At 41.0% G+C, this 13820-nt stretch overlaps 1 protein-coding gene across 1 annotated transcript in view; it reads left to right on the forward strand.

Annotated features, from left to right (window-relative positions):
• The first annotated feature begins 9648 nt into the window (after nt 1-9648).
• FGF12 (fibroblast growth factor 12) overlaps nt 9649-13820 on the forward strand; it is a 525572-nt gene continuing 521400 nt past the window's right edge. The window contains exons 1-2 of the mRNA XM_070406567.1: nt 9649-9733; nt 9883-10025. Of these exons, the coding sequence (XP_070262668.1) occupies nt 10013-10025 (13 nt within the window). The 5' untranslated portion in view covers nt 9649-9733; nt 9883-10012. The remainder of the gene's footprint in view (nt 9734-9882; nt 10026-13820) is intronic.

A 13820-nucleotide genomic window follows, 5' to 3' on the forward strand; every position in this document is an offset into this window, starting at 1 on the left:
GCCCTTGACCAGGGAACTAACCAGCAACCTCCTAGTTCATAGCATGATGCCCAACCAACTGACCACACTGGCCAGAGCCATTTTTGTTGCATGTAGACTCCCCTGGTCCTCCATTCAGGACCTAGGTAATACTTGTTGCATAATCTCCAACCTTTAAGATAATTAAGAAACAAAAGTCATAGAAGCATCAAACATACTGTTCAGCCTATAGGGAAGGCAGGGGGTGAGGGGGTAAGAGATCAACCAAAGGACTTGTATGCATACATATGAGCATAACCAATGGTCACAGATGGTGGGTAGTGGTGAGGGCATGTGCTGGGGGTGGGGGCAACCAGGGAGAGGTCAATGTGGGGGCGGGAAGGAGACTTATGTAATACCTTAAACAATAAAGAATTTAAATTAAAAAAAAAACACAAAATACTCAATTGTAAGAAGGAACCATTCTCTTGGCGATTCTCCCATCTTCATCTGTACTGCCCCCAAATGCCTACTTTCTGTACTTCTAAGACATTATCTTTTGGCACAATGATCTGGAGCAAATAATGCTGAGTGTAATAATAGCAAATGATTTGGCATGTGCATCAATGTGGAAATGGGTTTACAAATACACAGTAATGTATCCTACAAGAATATGTCATCTTTTTAAATGTGCTTTTCTAACATACTTACGTTCAGTTGAGAAAACACCACATCCATTATTAGAAGGATAGAGTGGCTCTTTGTATTCTGGGAGGATTCTTGACAGATGATTGCTATATTTAGCCAGGGAAGCTAACATCTCACTTAAGGAGGGGAAGAAAAACTCTCTATTCAGGGATAAAACTAAGAATTTAGGTATTTTAAGTTCCCTGCTTAAAGTGAGAAATAATAAGTGGGACAAAACTAAAGGAAGTGGGTAACAGGATCAAACAGTAACATTTACTTATATTCAAAACTTGATACTAGAAAATAAAAATCCATGGAATATTTGCCATTCATGCATTCTTCTTTTCTTGACTGAGTTAGGATGCTGGTTCAGCTCATGAAGGTCTATGAGCAGGGAGATTGTTAATGAGGAGTGTGTGTGTGTGTGTGTGTATGTAAGTGGTATTGGGGGAGGGGGAAGTAAACTGTTAGGGAGGTGGGAAATCCTAAGACTAGAGGGAGAAAAAAGAAAGAGTGAAGAAAGCTGAAGTATAAGAGACAGAAGTAGAGACCTCTGTTTCTCCAACCTAGAGGTTCAGAGAGAAAAAAGCAAGAATAAGTAGATCCAGTGTAGAAAAAGCAGTGATATTCAAATCTCACTTTTATTTGCACCTGGGGTATAATGAATGAATGAACCAACTGTATTAAAAGTTTTAGAAACTGGACCTTCATTCATTTGTCACTCATTGATTGGTTCATTATTACTCTCTGCTTATTAAGTTCTGGGCACTCTGCTATGTGATAGGAATACCTCATCTTTATAGAGAGACACATATAAATAAATAGAGATATGAATGAGAAATACTGAAAATACAATGAAGATTCAGGGGTTTCTTGGGAGAACATTTTAACTGGATTTTGAATAAAAAAGAAGTGTCCTAGGCTGAGAAGGAGTGAACCCAAAAGTTCCATCTAATTCAATAGCTCTATGAAACTGAGTTTGTCGTCCTTTATTTATTATAGCCTTGAGTCATCTGCCAGCTTGGATTATTGGCATGATGTAGGGGGTGAAAAAGAAAGAAACAAGTGAAAAGTTTAGAGGAGAGGCAGTGAGGCAAATGGAAAGAGACTATTTGGATAGGATTTGTAACTCTTCATTTAGTGGTTGAATGACATTAATGGGGCCTAGTAGACTAAGCTTTCTTCACTTCAACCTAGTCTCTGTTTTGTACTCAACTGCATAGTAGGCTATGGAAGAAGTACTTTTTAAAAATATATTTTTATTGATTTCAGAGAGGAAGGGAGAGGGAGAGAGAGATAGAAACATCAATGATGAGAGAGAATCATTGATTGGCTTCCTCCTGCATGTAACTGGGGATCAAGCCTGCAACCCGTGCATGTGCCCTTGACCAGAATCGAACCTCGGACCTTTCAGTCCACAGGTCAACACTCTATCCACTGAGCCAAACTGTCTAGGGCCCTCCAAGTCCCTTTTAATAATGCCCTTGGGTAATAGAGCTGTGGGATCCATTATACTATTATATTCTTTTGCTGTTATTTAATTTCATTTGGCTGAAATTACTCATTAATTTTTTTCCTCCCCTTTTAATAGCACAGTTTTTGGCACTGCGATATGGTTAATTGCTTCATTTCTGCATTTTTCTTTGCCTGGGTAGCTGCAGCCACGAAGTGAATAGAGATTTGAATACAAATATAAACCAAAAAGTTTTTCACCAAGTAAGAGCACTGGTAGTGAAAGAAATCTTTGCTACTATTCATCACACAAATGATACACTTGCACCACATCAATAGGCATCATGTAGAACTCATTATGGTGGTCGTTTATTGCAGGTGACACATTTAGTGTAATTACCGTTTTTTAGTCCTCCAATAAAAACTTCCAGTTTTGTTTACTAAGTGAACTGAATAGAGTTCTGAAATAATAGTTGTCAGTGTAATACAAACAGGGCAAATCCTCCAACCAAAGAATGCACACAATGGGCATACCATTATGGAGAAAGCTGGAGGGAAAGGGAGCATCAGCAGGCTTGATTCATAATCTTGTTTGTAACTTGCCACTTGACTTTGGCAAAGCTGTTTTTTCCCACTCTGAGCCTCAACTCAATTTCACGTTTGTATAATGTTTGAACTATAATATTTTTGAAGTTTCTTCTATCTGTGAAACTTTAATGTAAACACTGTGAATCCACAGACTACTGGTATACCCCAACACCTAGAATAATATCTGGCATATGTAGGTTCTCAATAAATACTTATTAAATGAATTAATATTGACTTTTTAGAACTACTTATTCATGTGCTATTTTTCTCAGAAAAAAATATTGAGCATCTATGCATTTGACATGTGAAGTGTTGAGAGTATAATATGAGAAAATGGCTTTATTGCAAATGTCTACATTCCTTCAAGGCAGCATTGTAATGGTGCATCTTTTGACTAAAACAATATATATTTAGTCTACTCTTATCACAAAACTCAGGGATTGGGTGTTCTTCATAATAATCCCAACCAGATTTGAGAATTTACTTTTGCATGGCATTTTGTCATGTTATTTCTTATCCCTAGAGTGGAAGGGGCAACTAGTTGCAAAGTGTTCCCTTCCTTCCCCTTGTATTCTGTTTGAACTGATTATTTCAACCTGTATCTACTTGGGACCTAAACATTAATGAGATTGGCACACCTCATTTTAAGTAGGCTTCATGCCAGTGTAACAGATGGTCTTTGAAATTGTCAGTTGAGAGTGTATGTATAAATCTCTAATATTGTCAAGTGAACAAAGTCCTTAACAAGAAATGTCAAAAATGTTTGTCAGTTGGCCTCCAGATGCCTTACCTATGCATCATTACTCTGCCTCACCACTCTGCAAGTCTCTTTAGACTCTTAATAACCTTCAGAGAAATTATTGTTAAACTAGAGGCCCGGTGCACAAAAATTTGTGCACTGGGGGGGGGGGGGGGGGGGGAGGGCGGGTGCCCCAGTCCGGCCTGTGCCCTCGCACAGTCTGGGACCCCTCGGAAGATAACGACCTGCTGGCTTAGGCCTGCTCCCGGGTGGCAGAGGGCAGGCCCAATCCCTAGGTGCAGCCCCTGGTCAGGCTCAGAGCAGGGCCGATTGGGGAGTTGGGGCGCCACCCCGTCATGCACAGAGCAGGGCGGATTGGGAGGTTGCGATGCCACCCTCAGTCACGCTCAGGGTAGGGCCGATTGGGGGGTTGGGGCACCGCCCCCTGTCACACTCAAGGCAGGGTCGATGGGGAGGTTGCAGCGCCACCCCCTGTGACGCACAGAGCAGGGCCAATCAGGGGGTTGGGGCTCCGTACCCTGTCACACACAGAGCAGGGTCGATAAGGGGGTTGTGGAGCTCCCCCCTGTCACTCACAGAGTAGGGCCGATAGGGGAACTGGAGCACTGCCCCCTGTCACACACACAGCAGGGCGGATCAGGGGGTTAGGGTGCTGCACCCTGTCACACTCAGGGCAGGGCCAATGGGGAGGTTATGGCTCTACCCTGTCACACACAGAGCAAGGCCCGTGGAGGGGGGTTGGGGCGCCACCCTCTATCACCCACAGAGCAGGGCCGATCAGGGGGTTGGGGCGCCGCCACTGTCACACTCAGGGCAGGGCCGATGGAGAGGTTATGGCTCTACCCTGTCACACACAGAGCAGGGCCCGTGGGGAGGGGGGGTTGGGGCACTGCACCCTGTCACACACAGAGCAGGGCCAATCAGGGGGTTGGTGCGCCGCACCCTGTCACACACAGAACCACAGGACGATCAGGGGGTTGGGGAGCTCCCCCCTATCAGGCACAGAGCAGGGCTGATCAGGGGGTTGGGGCACCTTCCCCTGTCACGAACAGAGCAGGGCGGATAGGGAGGTTGTGGCCCACCCTCTGTCACACACGGAGCAGCGGGGCGATCAGGGGGTTTGGGCGCTGCCCTCTGTCACACTGATCCTGTGCCAGGAGGCTTCGCAGCTCCACTGATCCCAGTGCTGGGAGGCATATTACCCTTTTACTATATAGGATAGAGGCCTGGGGGCCGGCTGGTTTGCCCTGAAGGGCGTCCTGGATCAGGGTGGGGGTCCCCACTGGGGTGCCTGGCCAGCCTGGGTGAGGGGCTGAGGGCTGCCTTAAGGCTGGTGATTAACTGAAGCTCCCAACCGCTCCTTTTTTTCTTTTTCTTTTTTTCTTCTGGGCCAGCTTTAGCTCTGGCTCTAGCTCTGAGGCTTCCGCTGGTTTGTTTGCGTTCTATAATCGAAACAATGTATAACTTCAGCTCTGAGATCCCTGCCGTTTGTTTAGCTTCTATATTTGTTAGAATGTTTCAAACTGCCGGCTCAGAGGCCGTTGGAGTCTGCAGCAAGCAAGCCTCATGTTCGCTTCCAGGTGCCTGGCTGCCGGCCGCCATCTTGGCTGACAGCTAATTTGCATATACTCACTGATTAGCCAATGGGAAGGGTAGCGGTCGTACGCCAATTACCATGTTTCTCTTTTATTAGTGTAGATGATATAGACAGGTGATTCCTTGGCAAAATACACCCAGATGATCTGCGTCCTCTTTTGCCATTTCCCATCTTTTACAGGCTGTTCCTTACATCCATTGCATACCTGCATCCTGTATCATGGCTATTTAAACTTTATCACTTGCCATTTTCCTCTTAGGAAGACTGTTATTTCACCTTCACTCAAGGAAGAGAATAAAAACCTCACACATAGTATGTAATAAAGATAAGTTGGCTTTCTGAGAGACACTACCTAATCTTCACAGCATTGTTACTTTCACGTGGCTTTGCCATGTTGATTCATCATCTTTTTTTCTTTGAAAATTTTGTCATCTACTTTATTCTTCCTTCTTTTATGACTAATTTCATCCAACTTCCTAGACTCTTTGTGAAGGCATGATCCATGTAGGACTCTGCCTAAGAGATACTTGAACCTAGAGCTGATAATTTATATTTTGCCCAACAGTCAACACTGCACACTTTTGTTAACTTCCCCTTGATAATCTTCTGCGTCTTGCAGGTCATTTATAATCCTGTTTATGTCATCAGGATTGCTGATTGATGCCTCCCACTTGCCAAAGGAACTGGCTTTGCAGCCATGGAAAAAGCTTTATTCCATTAAACTCATCAAGTGTTAAATAAAATCTTCTAAGCTCCACACACTAGAAGCCAAAAATACAACAGTGAACAAATGGACCTGGTTTTTGTCTTGTGGAGCTTACATTCTTGTGACAGCTTAGAACTGACCACCCAGTAGAGATTGTGAGTTTACCACTTCTTCTGTCCTACAGTGAATACTCATTTGTGGTGGTGAGTTGATCTTACTGTCATCACCAAAAGCAGTTCTCAATAGTCAACTGTTATTTTCTTTACAACAGATTATCCAATTATACAAGATGAATAATAAGAAAATAATTGGGCACAAAGAAAAGGTCACAAATTCCTTTCAATTTATATTTGTCACTTCTGGAAAAACAGAGTGAGAATATGAAAAAACACACCCAGTATGGGCTTGTAATTGATTTGACATATTATTGAGACTCTTTAAGTTGTTAATTATAATGTAACACATTGTTGTTAATTATTCCCACTTATTTATATTATTTTGTACATTCCAGTAGGAACCAAAGCTAGAGAATCTGAATATGCACACATAGCCAATCAATTACATGGGTTAACCAGAATTAGGCTGGAGTGTCAGTGTTGGCAATGCTACTCTGATTCAACAGTGTAGTAGAAATAATATGGCCATATAATTTATTGCTGTAAGTAGGACAGTTTTTGATGGTGAAAGGGGACACCCCAAATACAAGGGGTCTAATCCTACCTAATCTTGGCATTTTGAAATAACAAATTACTGGGTTACTAGTCTATTTTCCAATTTTAGGTTAATCATCAAGCAAGTTCATCATAACTAGGTCAAATGATTTCTTATTGACACTTTCATGAAGCAATTCAGCCCTTAAATCCTCTACCACTTTGGTGGTGGAGGTGGTTGGGGAATAAGCCTCTATCTTTTTTAACAAAGGAGGGAAGACCTTGCAGGCTTCCAGCCTCTAATTTTTAAAACCTACAGGCTGGCTTACTGCCCAGCCTTTTCTGTGCTCCCACACCAACTGTGATGGTTTCTTTATTATACCTTACTATATATTTTAATATTATTTATGTTTCTATCACCTTTAATAAGCTTTTATGCTTCTGTAGGGCAGAGGTCATATTTTATTCATATATAACCCCTCTATGCCTCTGGTTGCTCATCTTTAAAATACAGATAATAATAGTACTAACCTATTATTTTATGAAAATAAAGTTAATTAAAACATTTGGAATCCTTATAATAGTGCCTGGCACATAGCTCTTAGTAGTGCTAGCTAAAAATTATTATCATCATTACTTGTTATTATAGTAGTTATAGTCAATGTCATCTACACAAAACATGTATGTTAAATATTATGATACATCGAACTTTTGTTATTGTTTTCTATATTCAGGACACTACAAAGATATATGATATGCCCTAACCGGTTTGGCTCAGTGGATAGAGCGTCAGCCTGTGGACTGAAGGATCCCAGGTTCGATTCTGGTCAAGAGTATGTACCTTGGTTGCAGGCACATCCCCAGTAGGGAGTGTGCAGGAGGCAGCTGAGTAATGTTTCTCTCTCATCGATGTTTCTAACTTTCTATCCCTCCCCCCTCCTCTCTGTGAAAAAATCAATATAATATATATTTTAAAAAAGATATAGGATACAGGGACCCAATTTTAGTAATGATGGAGAACAGGAGTGAGATGCACAATGATAATTATTGTACAAAATAGAAAGTAATAGGTGATGTAAGAGAGGTAAAGAGATAGCAATATTATTTTTAATAGGGAACATTTTCTGATTAAAAAGATCAGGGAAGATTGTAGGAGTTAGATTGTAATTTTAGTTGAATCTTGAATAAAATATAATATTTGGCTATGTAGACATTTGTTTTAGAGGTGAAGACATTCCAAGGATGACTATGTAAGTAAAGCTTTGTTTAGGATAATGACAAGTATTGTCTAGTAGTAAGCTTGGAAAAGACTTGAAAGATAGTCTGGAACTAGATAATGGAAAGGTCTTGAATGTCAGATCACAGATTTTATATTACAATATGATTCATTTTCTGTTTAATAAAGCATCTGGGTTTTAAAAATTATGAATAAAAATCACGAACATTCACAAACTAGGAGGCTCTCCCTGTTCTTGTTCACTCTAGACAATGGGGAGGTGGTTACATAAGAAACCATCCTGGAGTAGCTGGATCACCTCTGCCTGAGAGGCAGGATCCTCAGGTTCTGAGCCTGGTTCTGCTCCACTATGTGACCTTTCTCAAGTCAGATATCCTCTCTGCCTCTCCATCTGTAAAACAGTAAATATTAAGGGGGGTGTATAGATGGACTCTAAAGGTATCCCCTTTTCTAAAACTTTTGAGAGGAAAAGAGGATTTAATGGAGTATAGTGTTAGGAGCAGAAGATATTTATCCCAATAAAATAGGATATTGTTCTTTTTTTTTAGAAATCATTCTAAGTAGTTGCTCTAATATAATTATTCTTTTAGACAGAAAATATTTGCACACTATAGAAAAGAAGATGAGGAAAAATAAGAACATAAAACCACCTATAATGCTGTCCCTAACATATCTACACACATTCTGCTCTGATAGTTTTTGTCAGTTGCCCCTTTCCAGGTCCAAAGGTCACCTACCTAGTCCCCTTTTCTCTGTTCTCCTCTTCCTCACCTCTTAGTTGATAAATCTCTCTAATGTGTGTTTTGGGGTATATATATTTTTTCTAACCATCCATCTTTCTGTTTTTCCTTTCTCTGACCATCTTTCTCTTCAGCCACCTGTCGTCATATATGTATATTAATCATAATATTTTACTAGATTGTGAGAGTGAGAAGAAAAATATCAGATGAACTTCATTAAGAACAAGTTTAAAGAAATAGACTATTTCTTTTATTTTTAAAAAAATATTTTATTGATTTCAGAGAGGAAGGGACAGGGACAGGAAGATAGAAACATCAATGATGAGAGAGAATCATTGGTCGGCTGCCTCCTGCATGCCCCACACTGGGGATCAAGCCTGCAACCCAGGCATGTGCCCTGCCTGGAAATCGAACTGTGATCTCCTGGTCCATAGGTCTGTGCCTAACCACTGAGCCACACTGGCAGGGCTAGACTATCTCTTAAGGAACAACTCCACTCTCACTCTTAGCCTACTTCCTAAATCTGTCAAAAAAATAAGGTGCCTCCCCACCTTTGGGGTCTACTTCTTGGTTGATTGTTGGAAAAAAGCTAAAAAGAGCACCTGCCCCCTCTCCCCCCAGTATCCTCAGTATCATTGTTTAGAGAACTTTCCAAGCCTTGGCGCCTGTTCATGGGCGTTTTGGGATGGAGGCAAAGGGGATCTCAGGGAGGCAAGGAAATTCAAGTCTGAGCAGCAAAGAAGTGGGCGAATACTAAGCTTTGTTAGCTCCAGGGCTACTCCCATCCCACCCCCTAAAAAAACAAAACAAGAACAGGAATGCGGGAGAAATATGAATCCAGTGGGGAAAGTGGGTCCTCCTTGGGGAAAGCGTTCACCTGGAAAGTTACTGCAGCAGTGAGGAGAGAAACCCAAACGATGCCCCTCAAATAGGATCCCCAAGTCCCCTTCTTTTCCTTCCTCCCCTTTCTGCCTTCTGAATAAAGCTGGACCCAGCTCGTGGACCATAGGTTTCTGTAATCCATCCTGGAAAAATCATATGAAACCAGGACACCATCCCAATCCAATCCATTTCTAGTTTGCAAAGGAAAATCCAGTCCGGCCTTTATTTTTTGCATTGCTTCCCTGTGCCCCAACGCTTCAGCTATTCGGCGGCGGGGATAACTAGGGAAGGTATTGGGGAGAGAAACGAAGGGGGCGGGGAGCAGGAGGCGGTGAAAAGGGGAGGGAGGATGCCCTGCGCATGCGTGCCAGCGCCTATGCAAATCGTACATCCAGAAAGCAAAGTGGGATGATCTGTCACTACACCTGCAGCACCAAGCTCGGAGGACAGCTCCTGCTTGCAGCTTCCAGACCCAGGTAAAAATCATCTGAGCGGGCACCGTGCATGCATTTCAATGCCAGATGTGCGTTGCAGTCTATCCCTCATAGAGGCAATCTGCTGCTGCTGCTTAGTGTCCTTTGGTGGCTGATTGCAGCTTCAAGGTTTAAGAAATCCCATCTTTCAGGAAGCCTGAGGGAAAGGAAGGAAGTACGGGCGAAATCATCAGATTGGCTTCCCAGGTTTGGGAATCTGAAGCGGGCCCACATCTTCCGGCCAACTTCCATTGAACTTCCCAGCACTCGAAGGGGACCGAAATGGAGAGCAAAGGTATGCCTCTATCCCCTTCGGGGGACTTCCCGCTGCATGTGCGTGTGGCCAAGGCAGTCCTCCGCGAGGGGACTGCAGTGCTTGGGGAGCGAGCATCGTACTAGGTCGATAGGAGATGCTATGTCCGTTGCAGCAGCGGGGAATCCTGGCAGGAGGGCCACTTCTTGTTAATTCCCACAGCTCGGAAGACAGTGTTTAATACTCCGTCAGTTGCTTAGTGAAGTGTGACGAGTTGTTATTTATTATTTTGGGGGTGGGGGTGGGGAGAGTCTTTAGCTGGTGGGAGAGGAGAGATGTGTTGGTAAAGCAATTTCTTTTCTATGGAATCGATGAGCTCAAATAAATACAATTAATTTGCTTTAGTATTGCTGACAGGCATGTTTGTATCTGATATCCAACAATGCATTGCTATAAAAATGTTTGGATTTCTCCACCCCCACCCCAGGAGGATGGTATTTTTGGGTGTGTATGACCACATCCTACTGCATTTTCAATATATATCAGCAGATAAATTGGGTCTATTGGAAACAGTGTGCGTTAGAACTGACCTCTAAGAAGAACAGTGTGCTGGGAGTACTGCTTGACTCCCAAACACGATGAATTTACTAGTTGTGGACATGTATATCTTAATATTCTCCTCCTAAGCAATTCTGTATGATGTGTACATACTAACTGGGAAAGGGACTATAAAAACCAACTTCTTATGGCATATTTAATACACAAAAACAAAATGGCTATTACAACTGTGAGATTGGATATCCTTTGGGTTTAACCCCATCTATGCAGGTCTCTTCTTTCTCCTCCTCTTCCTCCTTCTTCAAACACCCACCAGATTGCAATAGCCTTGAGTGATGTGGTCAGATACCCAGGAGGAATATTGGATATACTTGATTCTAGTGAAAACAGAAGAAATGATGTCAACTTTTATGAAACTATATCCATTACCAAGCACTGGAGAAGCTATATTTGAGACAAGGTTTTATTTTTAAACCAGGAATGTCAGTCATTGTGCTAATGTGCTCAGGATCAGGGGATGGTGGTGAATTTCCTATTTCTGGGCTGATTAATAAAACTAGCATGCTGAATGATAGCAGGTCTATGTTCAAGGAAGTATTTTAAGTTTTTAATTAGTAGAGTTAAGTATTTGAACCTAGGTAAGTATTTACGGTATGAAAAGAACTGAATTAACATGAATTCAGACTAGCTGGCAATTTTTAGTTTTGAAAAACTACTGTTGTGATTCACTGATGAGCACTTCAATGACTAACAGTGATGTACATATATGAGAAAATCCAAATACTTATATTTCTACATATACATGTAGAAGTATAAAGAGGCATATATTTATTAACTTTATTATAGAATCCATTTTAAAATGAGAAACCAGTCTTAACTCATAGAGGTCTGTAATATTCCAGTTGATTAAGTATTTCTGGAACATAAAGTTAATGGCAGGCAGAGAGAGTATTATTTTACTATGAAATAGATTTTTGTGTGCTTAGATGATACCTGCTGTATGGTTATTAACTTGTTTTTGTGTTTTGTTTTTTTTTGGCAATGATCCTTGGTAATGTTTGGCTTCCAATTTATATACTAATTCCTGGCCCATCATAAGGACGATATATCTCTTAGCAATACTTTTTCATTTTCCTTCCTTGCTCATAAAATATATTACATGTCACTCAAAATTCCAGTTGGTTTATATCTCAAATTGACAGTAGTAGAGTTCTAGATATTCTACCAGTCTTGGTTTTGAAAGGAGAAAGAATCTGAGAAATATATCTGAGAAGAATCAGGCCAGAACTTCTATAGCTATTCAGATAACAGTGATACAGGCATGAATCACAGCATTGACCAAAAGGCAGTGAAGAATTTTGCCCCAAGCCAATATTGTGGTTATTCTGCAGGGGTATCATATTGCCTCACACAAAACACATTATAAATGTTTTTATGCATGTTAGCACTTGGGTTTCCTTTACAAAGCTGAATTAGCTAGGTAGTGACCACATTAAGAATGGATACATTTTTTACATATTGGCTTTATTTTCTAAGTTGATGCAATTGGAACAGCTAAATATTGTAGCTAACTTAAAATTTGTATTAGTATATTAAGAGGTGTGTGTTCCATCAAATTGGTCCATCTTTTATACTTTATGCTGCCATGTACAAACTTCTTTCCCCAACAGACTCAAATCTATTTCTAGGAAGACATTCTGAAATGTAAGTACATATAATTATTTTTTCTACGGGAAACTCTTTTAATATAGATTAGAAGAGTATTATGGTATGATTCAGTTGAGGGTTCAAGAGTTCTTTATCTCAGAAAAAAATCGAATGGCTCAATTATTATTGACTCCTGTCACTTTCGTTTGACAACCTTCACATTACCTCTAGCATTTGAAAATCTTTCTTTGAGCACTTGTCCAGAGTTTCTAGCAAGTTGGGCTTCAGTTATTTACAACTAAGATCAATTTTCTTTTGTCTCTTTCCTTATTACTTTGCTCCCCACTTCCTGTCATCCAGGGAAAAGAAGAGAGGAAAATAAATCAGTTGCCCTAGCAATCAAGTCACCATCTAATTTAAGTGATCTGCATGCACCAGGGTAATTAATACAGCTTCAAAGGTTTGGGTTGGTTGGTGCACAGTCGGAACAGCTTTGACAGAATTTGTGCCTTGCAGTGGCTCACAGTCTTTGCTGTGCAATAGAATCATCTGGCATGCTTTGTGGCCATCCTCGGGGTTAAGTGGCACCCCATACCAATTACATCGGAATATTAGGGTGCAAGACAGATATCGGTAGTTTTAAATGATCCCAGATGCAACGATGTTTGGGAACCACGGATTTAGTCTCTTGATAATCAAAATGTGGTTTGAAAACTAACTAGCTTTTTTCAACTGCAGAATATTTTCTTTACTCCAGGACAATTGAATCAGAAGCTTATATTAACAAAATCCCCAGGTAATTTGTATTGAATCAGAAACTTACTTTAACAAAATCCCCAGGTAGTTTGAGACGCACTGATTTAGAGTGAGGAAAGATATTTGTCTATCATCTATCATCTATCATCTGTCTATCTATCTATCTATCTATCTATCTATCTATCTATCTATCTATCTATCATCTTCCATCATTTCTCTCTTGCTCTCTCCCCTATTTTCCTCCTCTCCTGACAACTGTATTACATCTGTCTTTGTCTAGCTATGTTTTTGACATCAGGCTGGCATATTAGGAACACCTGTAGAGTTTTTTAAAGCATAAGAATGCTTAGGCCACATCTCTAGACATTCTGGTTTAATTGGTCCTGGAGTGGAACCTGGGCACAGGTATTTTGAAGAAGCTTCCCAACTGATGCTAATGGATAGCTAGAGTTACCCACTGGTCTAGATCCTTACTACTCAAGGTGTGGTCCACAGACCACATTACCAGCAGCATTAAAGCACATCGACATTGCTTGGGAACTTGTTAGAAATGCAGACTCTCAGGACCCACCCTAGATTTTATGAATCAAATGTGCAGTTATTCAAGGTCTGCTGGTCCTTTATATACACATGCAAGTTTAAGAAGCTCTGGTCTAGATCTTGGAGAATTGATTATATCTGAGAATGACATCTCTTCAGGCCCCTCAGTAGAGAAGATTTGATATGATCTCACTAATCAATCTGGAAGCTCCTGGATATGTAATCATGATATAGGTCTTCTTGTTGCTTCTGGACAGAATGGAAATGAAAGGAAAATAAATTGCCTGGTTCATGGTTAGATCAGAAGCAAACTCACTTTTTAAAAAAAAAATATAT

This window comes from Myotis yumanensis, unplaced genomic scaffold (genome assembly GCF_028538775.1).
Source record: "Myotis yumanensis isolate MYYU_CA2020_CCGP unplaced genomic scaffold, mMyoYum1.0.hap1 SCAF_2, whole genome shotgun sequence".
Classification (NCBI taxonomy): Eukaryota; Metazoa; Chordata; class Mammalia; order Chiroptera; family Vespertilionidae; genus Myotis; species Myotis yumanensis.